At 35.9% G+C, this 17685-nt stretch overlaps 2 protein-coding genes across 3 annotated transcripts; one reads left to right on the top strand and one right to left on the bottom strand.

Moving 5' to 3' along the window:
• Positions 1-3149: 3149 nt before the first annotated feature.
• LOC147478996 (uncharacterized) lies at positions 3150-7290 on the bottom strand. Of its 2 annotated transcripts, XM_086584439.1 has the most exons (7): positions 6894-7290; positions 5561-5620; positions 5138-5386; positions 4626-4702; positions 4156-4232; positions 3949-4081; positions 3150-3868 (listed from the first exon to the last, which is right to left on the bottom strand). In XM_086584439.1, the coding sequence occupies exons 1-7, from the start codon at positions 7273-7275 to the stop codon at positions 3713-3715; spliced, it is 1134 nt and encodes a 377-aa protein (XP_086440565.1). In that variant the 5' UTR covers positions 7276-7290; the 3' UTR covers positions 3150-3712. The 2 variants fall into 2 exon arrangements, with proteins under 2 accessions (XP_086440565.1, XP_086440566.1); XM_086584440.1 differs by lacking the exon at positions 4156-4232 and having other exon boundaries at positions 3949-4155.
• A 2128-nt stretch (positions 7291-9418) lies between these two features.
• On the top strand, positions 9419-17465 carry FTSH12 (FTSH protease 12). The gene is made up of 19 exons (XM_086582521.1): positions 9419-9900; positions 10043-10227; positions 10569-10795; positions 10971-11248; positions 11500-11577; positions 11660-11902; positions 11993-12133; positions 12251-12418; positions 12552-12664; positions 13945-14161; positions 14386-14457; positions 14658-14777; positions 14875-14991; positions 15266-15442; positions 15648-15767; positions 15876-15950; positions 16383-16490; positions 16630-16710; positions 16944-17465. Exons 1-19 carry the CDS (start codon positions 9532-9534, stop codon positions 17019-17021), a joined length of 2967 nt encoding a protein of 988 aa, XP_086438647.1. The 5' UTR covers positions 9419-9531; the 3' UTR covers positions 17022-17465.
• Positions 17466-17685: the final 220 nt, after the last annotated feature.

Below are 17685 nucleotides of genomic sequence, written 5' to 3' on the forward strand. Positions count from 1 at the left end.
TTCTGTGCTGATACGTAATTTCTGCAACCAATAGTTCAACTAGGCATTATGATCAGAATGGTATAGATTTTATCTAGGCAGTAAATCACAGATAAAAAAAACAGACTAGACATAACAAAATAAATCATCAACTATTAATGCCAAAATGGAAATCCTGTGCTGTGCAGCTAGGCAGAAATGGAGTCGAAATCGAAAACCTATCTATCTATCTATATCTATATCTATATCTTAATATTAAAGCTCCCGCAAGGGGTATTTTTCGAGCTCTATTAAAATTCCACGTCATCTCCTATTAAAACGAGAATTTCTCTCCTATTTGAAAAACGGGAATTTTTCTTCTATTATAACGAGAATTCTTCTCATATTAAAACAAATTCTAACACTTTTAATTAAAGCGGGAATCCTTCTCCTATTAAAATGAGAATTCCTCCCTATTGAAAATTAAGCTAAAAAAATCTAACAGATCTAATTAAAACGGGAATCATTCTCCTATTAAAACATAATCTCTCCCCCAATTGAAAAAATGGGTTTTAAAACTTAATTTAAAACAATTTGTTATAAAATTAAAATAGTTAGCGACTAAAACAAGTAGTCCCAATTTTTTAAAAAATATAAATGTTTTCAAAAGATTTCACAAGGAGTATTTTTCGAGCTCTATTAAAATTCCACGCCATCTCCTATTAAATTGAGAATTTCTATCCTATTTGAAAAACGAGAATCTTTTTTTTTTATAACGGAATTATTCTCCTATTATAACGAGAATTCCTTTTCTATTAAAACAAATTCTAAAGACTTCTAATTAAACCGGAATCATTCTCCTATTAAAATGAGAATTCCTCCACCATTGAAAAGGGAAAATCTAGCATATCTAATTAAAATTTGAATTATTTTTTATTAAAACAAAGATCTCTCTTCCAATTGAAAAAAACGGTTTTTAAAACTTAATTAAAACAATTTGTTGGAAAATTAAAAACGGGTTAGCGACTAAAACCGTAGTCCCAATTTTCTAAAAAAATCTAAATGTTTTCAAAAGAGCCAAAGGTGCTGATTAAATGCGGCATACAAGCTAATCTTAATATTAAAGCTCCCCGCAAGGGGTATTTTTCGAGCTCTATTAAAATTCCACGTCATCTCCTATTAAAACGAAATTTCTCTCCTATTTGAAAAGCGGAATTTCTCTTCTATTATAACGAGAATTCTTCTCATATTAAAACAAATTCTAACACTTTTAATTAAAGCGGGAATCCTTCTCCTATTAAAATGAGAATTCCTCCCCTATTGAAAATTAAGCGAAAAATCTAAATATCTAATTAAAAGCGGGAATCATTCTCCTATTAAAACATAATCTCTCTCCCAATTGAAAAAAGCGGGTTTTAAAACTTAATTTAAAACAATTTGTTATAAAATTAAAATAGTTAGCGACTAAAACAAGAGTCCCAATTTTTTAAAAAAATATAAATGTTTTCAAAAGATTCCACAAGGGGTATTTTTCGAATTCTATTAAAATTCCAATTTCATCTCCTATTAAAAGCGAGAATTTCTCTCCTATTTGAAAAAACGAGAATATTTTTTTATAACGGGAATTATTCTCCTATTATAACGAGAATTCCTTTCCTATTAAAACAAATTCTAAAGCACTTCTAATTAAAAGGGAATCATTCTCCTATTAAAATGGGAATTCCTCCACCATTGAAAAGGAAAATCTAGCATATCTAATTAAAATTTGAATTATTTTTTTATTAAAACAAAGATCTCTCTCCCAATTGAAGAAACGGTTTTTTAAAACTTAATTAAAACAATTTGTTGGAAAATTAAAACGGGTTAGCGACTAAAACCGTAGTCCCAATTTTCTAAAAAAAATCTAAATGTTTTCAAAAGAGCCAGTGCGTATGCACGGGCATACAAGCTAGTCTTAATATTAAAGCTCCCACATTGGGTATTTTTCGCGCTCTATTAAAATTACACATCATCATCTCCTATTAAAATGAGAATTCTTCTCCTATTGAATTTTTTTTAGGCACTTCTAATTAAAACATGAATCATTCTCCTATTAAAACGGAAATTCTTTATCTATTAGAAAAAAAAAATTCTAACACTTCTAATTAAAACATGAATCATTCTCTTATTAAAACGGTATCTCTCCCCCACTTAAAAAACGGGTTTTTAAAACTTAATTAAAATAATTTGTTGAGAAATTAAAATGAGTTATCAACGAAAACATGAATCATGAATCACCGGTTTTTTTAAAAACTTGTTCAACAATCAACAATTGTGTATGTATATATATACATACACAATTGTTGATTGTTGAACAAGTTTTTAAAAAAACCGGTGGTGCGTATGCACGGGTCTACTTTCTAGTATAACCTATATTATTACCATGCATGAACTTTTACATTGATTATAATGAGCATAACAATCAGCAATTGGACTTTTACATTGGAGATTATGTAATTAAATTTTGATAAGCTAACTTATATATATATACATACACACACGATTGTTGAACAAATTTTTAAAAAAACCGGTGGTGCGTACGCACGGGTCTACTTTCTAGTATAACCTATATTATTACCATGCATGAACTTTTACATTGATTATAATAAACATAACAATCAGCAATTGGACTTTTACATTGGTGATTATGTAATTAAATTTTGATAAGCTAACTTTGGAAGAGGATGACGAATATTTGAAAAAGTTTCCTTTCCCTTTTATAACTGAGACAAACCACTGACCTAATAAATGGGAATGTACCTGGACGCCACATTAGTCATCTGGTCACACATGTAGAAAACAACTTTTGAATGGGGACCTATTTGCAGTGTCCAGTGTGATACACATTATTTGTACTAGATCACATGGAACGATATTTTACAATGATTTGTTGAAAAGAACATTCCTAAACATGTCTTTTTCAGTGTACTCTTTTTCTTCCCAATTGTTTTGGCAAAGCTCAACGATGCGGATGTATATGTTAAAAGAATACAGTAGAAAATGTACCACGTCAGTACTGCTGATTCACATAAAACGAAGTAACAAGACCAATTACAATCAAAATGTAACATAAACTGATAAACTATAGGAACTCATGGATTATGACATATAAACTATATAAGCAAATTGTTGGCAGACTGACTGACTTTATATGGGGATAATCTCCTGCTTATATAAAACATCTGAACATTAAAAGAAGCAGATATTAGAGGTTAGTACACCAGTAAAATGTTATTCACAATTGAAGATTACATTGGGTATGGTTACAACTTAGAACTTCCTGAATATCCAACCTGTTTGTGGAAACGATCAATATAACAGGGAATGGTGGTGGAAAACTCTCAGCCAAATCTGAAACTCTCAAGTGTGCAATGATCATGGGTTTGCTTAGGAGTCAATCTTCCATGAGTACCTATAACCTGAATCCCATGTGTAGTGCAGTGCTGCGTAAGATGACTTGGTATTCTTGGCATTTGGAACGTTTACCATTTTGAACTGCATACACTATTTCCCTAGTCCCTACTACAGTTGAGATGGTGTCGGTTTGATCCCAATTCATGCAATTGTATGAGGAATTCCACAATGACCTATTTTGTACTGGGCTAACCGATTTATGCCTGTCCAAGTACATCAGTATTTGCTTCTTCAGTCTTCCTAATAACAGTACCCGGCTGTTCTCATTTGCCAGAGCTAATAATATCTATCCTTTCCAAGTTCATCTATTTTCTAGTATTGCTTCTTCAATCTTCCTGATAACAGCACTAAGACTGTCTCCACTTTCTAGAGCTTTAAACGCAGCCAAATGAACATGTCTATGCCACTTGAGAAGGTTATATGACTGTAGTACTGCCCACCTTGCTTGATTTGACATCTGTATGTAGATTAACTTATCAAAGTCTATAACTTGTTAACGTCTATACAAACCTGACAACTAGCTAATTGGACTCATACCTGTGCAATAGGCAATGGGGGTTGTAAAAGAAGACAGATACTTCTAAACAGATTCTCATCATTTTCTCCACCCTCTGCCTCACCATAAACTAGAGCCTCTGCTGCGATTCCAGCAAAAAGTACCATGCAGTACCTGATAACATTGATCAGGGCCCAGCTATCATTTTTCACTTCAAGAATGTGAATCTTTTTTCCTTTGTGTAATACCTGTCAAAAGAAGCACTGCTAAGTCGGCCATCTGCAAGCTCGTTTTCCAATTTTTCATCCCAAAACTGAGTTCCAGCCTGTAGGAAAAACGTTTAAACTTGGTAGATCTTAGGGATGGATTGGAAACCAAAACGAGCAAAAGAATCACTAGAGTGAGCAGCCACAAGTCCACAACACCCAATTAGGAACTCCATGCATTTCCTAATGAATGAAGGTGACAATATTCTTGCAATAGTCTACATGCAGTATCTCAAAATAAGACCAAAGAATGTACACAGCACCCACAGCAATTGGAATCAAGTTCCATTTCCATTACAAAGAGCACCACAGATATTTTCACACACATTGCTTTGGAAGAAAGATGCAGATTCTAGTCCCTAAAGAACAGAAAAGACTATCCTTTTCTGTGGTTGGATGAACAAGAATTATTGGCAAAGAAAAAAAAAATTCAACAGGGGAAGTTGGATTACCTGTCCTTGGATCCCCATTTGCATAGCAACAATTGGATCTAATATCACCCCTCGGATCGGGCAACCCATAAGATAAGCTGCATACTCAACAAAAAGTATGTTATGCATGAACGGAAAGGTAAATATAAGTTATTTCCTCCTTGATGCCCTAAGCTCGTGGTAAAAAGCTAGAACACAACAAATGAGGATGTAGTAGGATATAGACTATATAAATAAACTTTCAGGTTTCAATCCCATAGCAGACAGAATGAGTAATGCATATATACTTGATCGAAGGATGAGCTAATTATACATGTTAAATCAATTAAAAAAACATAAGTGTAAGACTAATGAAACATTGTGTAGCTTCATAACTTCGAAAATGTTTGTATCTATCCATCAAGGTACACAGAACCAAAATTCATTGTATTTGATGGTAAATCAAAATCAAACCCGGTTACACGTGTTACAATATATATGCATACCCCATAATCTAGATCCAACAAGTACTTGATTAGAGGTAAAATATTTACCAGTAAGAAGATGCCCTGCTTCATGAACTAGAATCCTGCGTCTATATGGAGGCCAATAACTTGATATTTGGGCCAAGCAGGAACCTCCAAGAAGAATAGAGTCTAAAAAAGCTAGCCCCAGTACGGCGGCAATGTTTGGTCTTATATCTATTCCTTGAGATATAAGGTAGGATGTTCCTCCAAGGAAAGCAACCAAAACAGCACTGGAGCTTCCGGAAAGACCCCATTTCTTTGGTGAAAGCTTAGAAGCTGCAAAAACCACATCCAAAATGTTAATTGACACTCAAGTGCAGGAAGTTTGAGATATCATATGAATAGAGTAGCATTTTTAATATGAACGGCATCCAGTGTCATGTGTCAGTTCCGTTCTGGAAAATTTCCACGAATGTTTTAGCTACAAGAGACCATACAGATGAAATTCACCTTCCAAACCAGTTGAAGACTTCAAAGCTGTGGGCGTAATATCTCTTGATCCTTCTAGAACTGTGAGAGACAAGTGGGGTAGTAAGAAGAAGAAATAGAAACAAAAATGGGTAAGGGAGCTAGATCTCAAACCACGTTCAACATGCAACAAAGGAAACCTTATCATGCTTTTATGAGAGACATAAAAAATTTCCAATAAATCAGAGAGCAATCAAAAGAGTTCAAATGGAGGTTCAACTGTGAGGGAATAGCAGATATGTGAACAATTCAACAAACTATGTTAGTATCAAAAGAGTTCAAATGGAGGTTCAACTGTGTCTAATAACAAGTAGTGACTGTTGTATGCCAATAGAAACACAGAGATTATAAACCCAGGAAACTGGATCTTGCCAGAACAGAACGTGATACTTGGCAGTTCAGAGATGTCTGAAACGACAAGTTCACAATGGTCTTCACAATGAGGCCACACTCACATAGCAATCATTGGTCTCGCAACTTGTGAACAAAGAATATGTTCATCCAATAGTAGACCTCCCCTAGCAATGCCAGGAAAATGGTTGGATTGAATGCATGACTGCATCTCCAGGAATACTCTTACTAGATGAGTACTGTCAATACCACAATTATTAGTTCTCCAGTTAACCCCACAACTGCCCCTACCTAATTAACCGGTGGGAGCACACTTGAGCCTGGAATTGTACCAAACACACGGAGTAATATACAAGAAGGCCATAAACCCTCACTAACCTACCCCAACTAAACTCCTCTAAACAACTCCAGTTACCCCTCAAACGGGGAGAATTCAAGTCCATAAGCAGTCTCTGAATGTGCTTCACCAGTTTCCTCAAACCTTATATCAAGGCCTAGGATCTATAAAGCATGGACAGATGGACTCCTTCCAGACTGTACAGGTAATTCCTCTAAAGCATTTCAGATGAGAACTTCCACCTCTTCCTTGGGGATCCAATAAGTAGAAACAATCCACTACTGACATCTCTCTAAACATATAACTGCACAAATAAATAAAACTAGAGCTCTTCCTCATCCTATTTTCCCTTCCCACTAGTCCAGTACCTCCCTAACCACACTCTTAGTCTTCTCTCCACGTTTTTGACAAACATTGACATAGATACGAGTAAACAAAACAACAGTGCATAAGCATGAAGATACCAAAGTCACAAACATACTACTTCATACCACATATAACTACACACATCAGACTCCAATGCCCAGATACATAACATAACATAACAACATCATCTTTGCAACACTAGCACTCAAATTTTCAAACTTTAAACCATAAAACAGAAGAAAAACAAAAGTAGACTCTTACCAATATTCCTTGTTATTCCAAAGCTAGGCAAGAACCCTCTATCCTGAAGAAACTTATAAGCATTTCCAACAAGCTTCATATCATCAGCATTCAAACAAGCATCCAACACTTCCCAATCTCTCCCTGTTCCCAAAAAACTAAGCCCATCCTCATTTCCCATATACAGACCTGAAGAAGAAGGTTGGGTCTGTTGGGCTTGTTGTTGAGTTTGAGTTGTTTTTAAAAATTTAAGTGCTCTAGCAAGGTCTTTCTTCTTTACTGCTTCATCATACTCTTTCCATCCTTTTAAAGATTTGATTTTTATGGGTTTTTTAAGTTTTGTTTTTGGTTTTGAGAAATGAGTTGGAGAGTGGAATTGAGGAAGTGTATAAAGAGAAGCCATGGTGATGAAGAATAACAGAAATATCGTTATATTATATATTGACTTGGGCTGTCAGTGGGCCGGGAAAAGCCCGAAGCCCAATTGAATCCAAATTGATAAAAAAACCTTACATTTAGTCCGATAAGATTATTGGGCTAGATCTCGACAAATCCTTATCCGGTTTGATAATGGTCAGGCCAGAAATCTATGGTAGATTTGTGTGTTTTATAGTTAATACTAGTATTTTGCAAAATAATGGGAGTGAGCGGAGCTGTTTAGGGTTGGTTATCGAGTCGAGCTGTTCGTGAGTAACTCGAGCTCGGCTCGACTCAAACTCGTCCGCATAAAAATATGAGTCGAGCTTGAGTTTAATTTAAAGCTTATTCAAGATAGCGAGTAGTTCAAGTAGCTCGGGGAGTTACTCGTGAGCTACTTATTTTATATAAGCCCATACGTAATATATAATTTATAATTTATACGTCATTTTATATTTTATACCTAATTATAATTTACAATTTATACTAGTTTTTTTTTATATATATATACATTTTTTTCGAGTTTGAGCTCGAGTTCGAGTTCAAAAGAGCATAACTGAACTCGAGTTCGAACTGAGCTCGAGCTTGAGCTTCAATATTAAGCTCGAATGCGAGTTCGAGTTGAGTTCGAATATAGCAAAACTCGGCTCGGGTAGCTCGATGACCGCCCTAGAGCTGCTGAGTGAGAGAGAGAGAGAGAGTGCGAGTCAGGGTTTTGGGTGGGTGAAGAAGAATGAGAGAAAACTGGATTCCGAGCAGAGAGAGAGATATTTGAGAGAAATAGTGTTTGCCGGCGAAGATAAGAGAAGTGATGACAGACATACATAAACATACCAAACAACATTTTTGGCTACGTACCCCCCACCCGGCCTAAAAACATTCGCTTTGCTATGCTCACTTGATTTGTAATATATCTAAAATATTTTAAAATCCGCACCCCTCAACTACAGTCCCGCAACAGTATTTTAATATTTTTTTTATGTATCTCTCAATCACTTATCCATTTTTTATGACGTTTTTGCTCCTATACTTTAGGCTCTGTTTGGCTGCGACTAAATTCGTAGTACTTAGAGCTGTTTAGGTGACCCAAATCTGGAGATAAATTGATTGAGAGGAATAGTCTCTTCTATCACAGATTTTGCAAATCCAGTGTTTGGTTGGTGAAAAAAATATTGATTATCTGAAAAAACCCCAAATCAAACAATCATTGGCAACCCAACAATTTTGTATCAAAATTCAGTAATTTCATCTGAAACAGCAATCACTTTCCATAAACATCTCTTCTTTTAGAAATTATCTACACTCTTTCATCTTTTCTTCAATTACAAAAATACATATATTAAAGATGGAGTTTGTGAACATTAATATATTTCTTTTGGAGAATGATGGATTGAAAGAAAGAGAAAGAAAAAGAATAAGAAAAACTGTGGGTGAAATGAAACTAGAGAGTGGAAGACAAAAGAGTGGAGAAGATGAGCAAAAGTTTTTTCTTGTTTCCTCTTTCTCTCTCCTCATTATCAAACCTGATTTACCGTATCTCTCATATTCCTTTGGATTTCAATATCCTTACTTTTGTGTCTACGGAATTCACTAGGGTACATAACCTATTTTTGCTTTTTTCGGACCAAACACCCACATTACTTAAACATGGCCGCCACATCACCTATTCATTGATATGGACTCATTATACAACCTGCCAAACAGGGCCTTATGGTTATTTACACTCTCAAAGTCTCAATCATTTTTCCACTTTTTATGACGTTTTTGTCTTTGTTTTTTAATGTAAATTACGATATTATCCTTCTTTGCTTGAAGCAAAACGCACATCGTGCGTGCATCAATCTAGTTTACTAATAATGTACATAGAAAATTAGAAGCAATGTTGGTCAATGTTGTGTGTTTGCCACACAAGAAATGAGATTGCTAACGGATCTAGGTTTGGCCCGAATCTGAACTTATCTAATAGGACTTAGACTAGGCTTGGACTCAAAATTCATATATGTTCTGAGCCAGGCTTGGACCTAAAAGTGTGTCCTGTTCAGGTCCTGCCCGTTGACAGCCCTAATATTCCCCGTTGTATTAATGGGCTGGGCTTTTATGGGCCGACCCAAACCCGGGGCTTCTGGACACTGAAGTAGTACTGAAGTGAGCTTAAGCACTGATAATGTTCATCTTCTTTGTGAGCTAAAACCCAAGAACCAGATAAACCCTCAAAACTCAAAAACCATTTCCCATTATTTGAATGGACCTCAAGCTCCATTCTAGAATATGCCCACTTCCCCTTTCTTCAAGTTTTACCACTTCCTATAACCACTACTTGTTTTGCAAACCATTACCATTGCATTTCAAGCACAGAACAAGGAAGAAAAAACATAAAGAATTGATCTTTAAAGCTTCTAGTGAGAAAAATGAGAGTGGGTCTGCTAAGTTTTTGCTGTCGGAGTCAATTAGACGTAGTTTGGTGAGTTTTGGAGAGTTTGTGAAGAAGGAAAGTGGGGTTGACTTTGGAGAAGTTGGTGTTAAGGTGGTTGGTAGAGTTAAAGATGTAAGGAAGAAGGGGTTTGAGTTGGTTCCTGCATTCATGGATTGGAATGGCTGGGAGCGTTGGAAGGTAATGTTATATACAATGCTAATCATTTTAAGTTTATAATGTACTTTAGGAACTTTGTCTCATGCAATCAAGTACACCTTCATTTTCAAACATTGTGATTGTTTAGCATTTACGTCCTTCTATGTATGTATGTGCTTATCAGGACATCAAAAACTGGGAACCTAGAAGATTTGCTGTCCTCATATTGTATATGGTTTTTGTGATGACTTCATGTCAAAGAATCTACGTGGCTTGTAGAGCTTTTCGTTATAATCAAAGCAAGAGGGAGTTGACTGAGGCGTTTATGGAGGCATTGATTCCTGATCCAACTCCAAGTAACGTTAGGAAGTAAGTGCATTGTGCACCATCTAATTATATGAGATTTCTGTTATACTTCATTCATAAACATAAGATGAAGAAAGGACACCTCCATGTCTGTTTGTTCCTCACATGTGTGCATCTAGCAGGGTTGCCTACAAAAAAAAATATAAATGCTGCTTCACTTGTACTCGTTCATTTAGTGTCCATTCTCATCTCTTCTCTCAGTGAGAGTTGTTTTCAACAAACAACTAAAGTTGAGTATAAGTTATGATTTTCAAACTAGAGTCTATTAGAGCTATGCTTGGTTTCTAGGAGCTGTATGATAATGGAATATGCACCCACTGTACCAAATTTCAATCTAACTGCAGGTTTAAGAAGAGTATATGGAGGAAAACAATGCCCAAGGGTCTGAAAATGAAGAAGTTTATGGAAGGACCCGGTGGGGAAATGATTCAGGACACTTCCTATGTTGGGGAGGATGCATGGGATGATGATCCAGAGACTTCTCAGCAGAATATAGAACAAATTATAAACAGTGATGGGAGATTAAGTTCCGAGGAAAAGGACAATCTTAAAAAAGATTTGAGTATTTCAGGTTGGTTCCTGATTTTCTAATCTTTTAAAAGGCAAATATGGGTTTTCTTGCTATAAAATGAATCCCTGATTTGAAGGAAAGATGGTTTGCCCCATGCCTGGTTAACTTAAACATCAATATTGCTGGAATCAATTGTATAAAAACCTGCATTTTTGTGCTTATGTTCCTGTAACAGGTGAAGATCAAGAGAGTAAAGGAACATGGCGTGAAAGGTTTCTTGCATGGAAGGAAATTCTCAGGAGTGAGAAGTTGGCTGAGCAAGTAGATTCTTTGGATGCAAAATATGTAATTGACTTTGACATGCAAGAAGTAGAGAAGAGTCTCCGCAAGGATGTAGCAGAAAAGGCATCAGATACTCAAGGTGGTAGAGCACTCTGGATTTCTAAGAGATGGTGGCGTTACCGTCCAAAGCTTCCATATACTTATTTCCTTCATAAACTTGATTGTTCTGAGGTAAAATTTTGGTTTCTTTTGACAAAATTACGTCAGTTATTGGTTTTGTTAGGCAATGGGTGTGACAGTAATCCAGTGGTTTTCTATAGAGTTTCTTGATTATATCAGAGAGAAACAAACTTTGTCAACATAGCGCAAATATGTGCAGAAGATGTGGTTGGTTTCCAGGGAGTTTTGGATTTTTCAATATATAATATGATTTAGCCTTGAACTTTTCGTGTAACAATCAGTTGGATTGGTTTTTTTAACAGGTTGCCACTGTTGTCTTTACTGAGGACCTGAAGAAATTATACATAACAATGAAAGAAGGGTTCCCTTTAGAATATGTTGTGAGTTTTGGATTCTTCTCATCCATTATCTGTTTTTTAATACCTCGTTATTTCCATTTTTAATGCTAAAAACATGTTGTAGGTAGATATTCCCCTTGATCCATATTTGTTTGAAATAATCTCAAGTTCTGGGGTTGAAGTGGATCTCCTTCAGAAGAGACAAATCCATTATTTTCTTCGGGTGGTGGCTGCTTTGGTTCCTGGGATCCTAATATTATATATCATAAGAGAGTCTGTGATGCTTCTGCACATCACGTCAAAACGCTTTCTTTACAAAAAATATAACCAACTCTTTGATATGGTTTATGCGGAGAATTTCATTTTGGTAAGACTTTACTCTTTCATTGGAGGTTATGCTTCAGTTGTTAACTTTGTTATAAATCTGTTGCGTACATTGATATCAATCTTTACACAGCCTGTTGGAGATGCTGGTGAAACAAAATCCATGTACAAAGAAGTAGTTTTAGGTGGTGATGTTTGGGATCTTCTTGACGAGTTAATGATTTATATGGGAAACCCAATGCAGTACTACGAGAGAGAAGTGCAGTTTGTTCGGGTAATTTTTTCTAGTTCTGTTATTTATTACTATTTTTAATCAGCAATATCTTATTCTTTTTGGAATAAGCTTAGTTTCTATTGGTAGATTTTGATGTAGCTCTTTGGTGTCTGACAGGGTGTTCTTCTCTCTGGTCCTCCTGGAACAGGTAAAACACTTTTTGCACGGACACTTGCAAAAGAGAGTGGAATGCCGTTTGTTTTTGCTTCTGGTGCAGAGTTCACAGATAGTGAGAAAAGTGGTGCTGCAAGGATAAACGAAATTTTTTCTATCGCAAGGAGGAATGTAAGGAAACTCCCTAGGTTTGATTAGTTACATCTTGTTTAGATGTTCATTATAGAACAGCTTTCAAATGGATCCTGGTAAATGGTGTGTTAGTGCATATGTCATATTTCTTACGCCAAAATTTCCTCTGCAGGCTCCTTCATTTGTTTTTGTGGATGAAATTGATGCTATTGCTGGAAGGCATGCAAGGAAGGATCCACGTAGACGAGCAACATTTGAAGCTCTGATTGCACAACTTGATGGAGAGTATGTGTTCTAGTCCTTCTCAGACTTGAGTTAAAGATTTTTCTAATTAGGTTAGAAACATTTCATACTGAACTACTGAAGGGAAGCTCAGCTCCTGCAGGTGTACAGACACAATTTTAGATAAACCATAAATTCTTTCCATAGAAAACTATAGATTTTAGAGGTACGCATAAATAAAAATTAACAACTTCAGAGAAACCACCACATGAAGCTAAGTTTAGATCTATACAGCATGGAGACTCCATTTGAAAAAAAAATTCTTGTAAGATACGTTGATATAACACAGATATTTTCAAGGTTATATATCTTCCAGTTTTGGTATTTTGTCGTGTGGATGTAAATACACATTCCCTGAGATGGACCTGGCATTTTTATTTTCTTTTTCTTTTTTTTTTGGCTGGAAGGTCATTTGTGTATATAATAGAAAAAAAAATTACAAGGAATATGGTACAAGGAAGTTTAGGAAAAACAGGTTGCTTTATGTTTAGCAACCTCAGTACATTAGCAGTTGACAAATCTGTAGCTGGTAGCTTCTTGATTTGCCATAGAGGTATGGCCCCTGTTTTCAGCATGTCTGCCCCAAAATGCTCAAGCATATATGTTTGTACATCCAAATGCCTGCTCTTAATGAGACTTCTTTAGTTGACAAAGAGGTGTGATGTAATGCTAAAGGTGTCAAGAATGACTGCAACGAAGTTGCTTAAATGCGTGGAATAAAATACATTTTGGTTCAAGAAACACATAGCGTCAAACAGTTAACGGTAAACAGAAAGACTGCTGTGAGATGCAAAGAGCACAAACAACAATAATCAGTGCACTGAGCACTAATCGAAAGTTCAAAGTGACACCATTTTGATAATAAAAGTTTTAAACAGAGTGGCAGTTTGCTCAACTCATATATCTGTCCTTCAGAACAACAACTCAACTGTCATCATAACTAGTTCTAGTCTGATGCAATGACCCAAAACAATGAAAAAACTGTTATGTTCATACTAATATAAGTTCGTGTCTAGATTTCCTTGTTGCTGCTATCATGGTAGTTGGGGAAGCTGAGGGGGTACTGTAAGGGTAGTTGGTAAGCTTTGGTAGTCTCACAGTGCAACTCGAGTGGTTCAAACAAAAATTCACATCATTGGTTCATACCCTTTAATTCCTTTTCTTTTGTAGCGTTATCTTAATATTAAGCTTGCCCTCTATCTCTACTGTAACTTCTATATACTCTTTAGAAAAAGAAAAAAGAAGAATCTTGTGTACAACTTACAGTCAATGATTGCATACAGGAAGGAGAAAATTGGTGTTGATCGGTTCTCACTTAGACAAGCAGTAATATTTCTCTGTGCAACTAATCGGCCTGATGAATTGGATCTGGAATTTGTTCGCCCTGGACGCATTGACCGACGTTTGTACATTGGTTTACCTGATGCAAAGCAACGGGTCCAAATTTTTGGTGTGCACAGTGCTGGAAAGCAGCTTGCAGAGGATGTTGACTTTGAAAAGGTAAGTTGTTGAGGTTTCTTTTTGTTATCTTTTGTGAAAACATACTGCAAAAAGATGGAAGTCACCTGCTACATACGTGCATGCCCCAACTGTCAAAGCAAGTCTTGAATGAGACCAACAGATCTGCTAACAATATACAGTTAAATTTTCTATGTACAGTTTGTGCTCAAAAGTTTTAATGGAAAATTTCTTTGACTGGTAACGTTTCTTCCTCAATTTTACAGCTTGTTTTCCGGACTGTTGGTTATTCAGGGGCAGACATCCGGAATCTTGTCAATGAAGCGGGAATAATGTCTGTAAGTTGATATGTTATCTTATCCTTTCCCTCCAAAGGCTGGAAACTCATGTTGTACTTACTGATAGCAAACTAGAATTGCTCGAGTGAGTGTCATTCCCCTGTGAATGCCCATATAATTGCTTAGTTACCAATCTAAGGACAAATCTTCCCGAGATTATGCATATAGTACAACTATTCAAGTATTATTGCTGTTTACAGGTTAGAAAAGGACACTCCAAGATTTTCCAACAAGACATGGTTGATGTGTTAGACAAGCAGTTGCTTGAGGGTATGGGTGTATTGCTTACAGAAGAAGAACAACAAAAGTGTGAAGAAAGTGTATGTGCCCATGCTTTTCCTCATTATGATTAGATGTAACTTATTTTAGTACACTTTTCTTTTTAATGGTTTCGTCTTCTTATTGCCACTGTAACAGGTATCTCCTGAAAAGAAGAGATTGCTGGCTGTGCATGAGGCTGGCCATATACTATTGGCTCACATGTTTCCTAGGTTTGATTGGCATGCTTTCTCGCAGCTGTTGCCTGGTGGCAAGGTATTATGTTATCATGCATCTACTTGATACATTTTTGGGTGTCTGACATAGGGACACATTGACAGTTTCTCACCTATGTCACTTTTTGGAGAAACTGACTAAATCACAGGGCTGACCACCTTATTAGTTAGAAATGAGTTGAAGTTTCGATGTATGTCTAATAATCTATAGTCCATGGTAATGACAGGGTTCTATAGCTTCCTAAATATTTTTTACATGTTCAATTACATTGTTTTTATGCTTTCTGAAAGAATTATTTTCCTATTTGGAACAGGAAACTGCAGTATCTGTGTTCTATCCCAGAGAAGATATGGTAGATCAAGGATATACAACCTTTGGCTATATGAAAATGCAAATGGTAGTAGCACATGGAGGCCGTTGTGCCGAGCGTGTTGTATATGGGGATGAGATTACGGATGGAGGAAGTGATGATTTAGAAAAGATAACAAAAGTATTTGAACTTCCTCAACATTACTGCATTTTCTTAATAATTATGTAACAAAGCATCACCCTTTTTGTTTGTTCTTTATATTGTTATTTCAGTGTTAGACTTACCATTGAAAGCATCTGTCCCTTTCCTCAAGGATTTATTGTTTAATCGTGGATAATGGTTATTGATGTTAACATGCTTCAAATCCTCATTGAATCTTTCACAGATTGCTAGAGAGATGGTAATAAGCCCTAGAAATTCGAGGTTGGGGCTTTCAGCTTTGGTAAAGAGAGTTGGATTAATGGATCAACCAGATAATCCTGATGGCGAATTGATCAAATACAAGGTACATCACCTTCTATTTGAAAATCTTATTTTCCGCATGTTGATCAGGTCTTAAGTCGAAATGAATATTTCTTCAATTCTAACTAATTCTTCTCGTTAATTGTGTTAGTGGGATGATCCTCGTGTGATTCCTACCGATATGACATTTGAAGTGTCGGAGCTCTTCACTCGGGAACTAACACGGGTAACTAAGCACTATCCCTTTCACACTTTTAGTGGAGTGAGAATATATTATGTTAGCGAATGCTTTCTGTGAGGTGGGTTATTCTTAATGGTATTACGGTTTTCATGACTGAGTCTTTATATCAAAACTTGTATATTTGGTAAAACTGTATTTAGATTTCAAATAGGGGCATCAACCTTGATGGATTGACTGGAATAACCTGCATTAATTCTTTGTTATATCAGTTTTACCTGTCATTATATCCTATATAAACCTGCTGAAAATCAGCTCATCTGAGATATATGCTATTTGCAAATCATCTAGTGGTCCTGCATGCTAGCCCCTCCAAAAGACCAAAACTTATGATTCCCTGGAATGAGATCTTGACTCTTGATGTTGGAACCATTTATCAATCATATTATAATATATAGTTGGGTTTGGTTTATGTTACAGTACATTGAGGAGACAGAAGAGCTTGCAATGAATAGTCTAAAGCAAAACAGGTATATCCTGGATATAATTGCTAATGAACTATTGGAAAATTCAAGGATCACTGGATTGGTAAGTAAAGCAACTCTTACTATTACTTCTTTTTTAGGATGAGTCTAGGCTTTATTCCAACTTGATCATTAAGGAGATTCCCATTTCAATTGCCGTTTTTGACTTGTACAGTAATTGAGTTTTATTTTCTCTTTCCTAGGAAGTAAAGGCAAAATTGGAAGGACTTTCTCCAGTAATGTTTGAAGACTTTGCACAACCATTCCAGATCAACTTGGATGAGGTTTGCACTTTAATATGGTTTTGCAGTATCAGCATGTATATATATTCAGAGAATGAGAGGTTTATGGAAACTCAATTTTGTCTAAGTTTTACTTATTTCTATGACAACTTGTGGGTAGATCTTTGGTATATTCTGTTGAACTTCCATCTGCTTGCTCTCCTAGATATGAACTTCGGAATTCTCTCATAAAGCATTTTCTGCAAGAGAAAGTAAGTTTTTCATGGATTTTTCAGGAGGGACCATTGCCTCGGAACAGCAGAGTCCGTTATGAACCATTGGACGTATACCCTGCACCCCTCCACAGGTGTTGAAATTCAGGGAATATCCTATAGCGGTTCAAGCGGGCACAATAGAGTGATGAATGCTATCTTAGCCGCTAGTTTTCAAACTTCAAGATTATAAGGTGCATTTTTTGGAAGAAACAAACCCAAGCTATATGAAACGTAAACTGAAGCTCATGAAACCCATCCATCATTGAAACAACCTCAGGTAGAGGATATCAAGCAATTGTTTCAGTCACGCGAGAAGTCCTCTGTTAGTTTCAAATGTTGAATAAATTTTTCTCCCCTGTAATTTTGGAAACATTGAAAGCATTAGTGTATCACCTCAGCTCTTGCTACCAGTTTACGGACTACTTTGAAATTTATATGGTCCATATGTACAAAATTGTAACAGTTTGTACGGTTTCTCTCTTTCTCATGTGAACTGGATGCTTACATACAGCTTTTATATACTTTTACATGGTTTACATTGTACTCCCTCATGTTCTGACATTCTTAACAAACGACAGGTACATTTTGTTATGGGAATGTTATCATCTCTTATGGCACCAACAGTTGGTTCATGGTCAGAGTGATCGATTGGAAAATGTTACATGTGTTTTAGTGTATGCACACTTTGAGACAATATGAAAAAATAAATAACATCTCAATAGAAGGATAACTTGATCGAGCTCTAAAATCACAGAGCTTTAGG

The sequence above is a fragment of the Coptis chinensis genome, chromosome 9 (assembly GCF_015680905.1).
Source record: "Coptis chinensis isolate HL-2020 chromosome 9, ASM1568090v1, whole genome shotgun sequence".
Lineage (NCBI taxonomy): Eukaryota > Viridiplantae > Streptophyta > Magnoliopsida > Ranunculales > Ranunculaceae > Coptis > Coptis chinensis.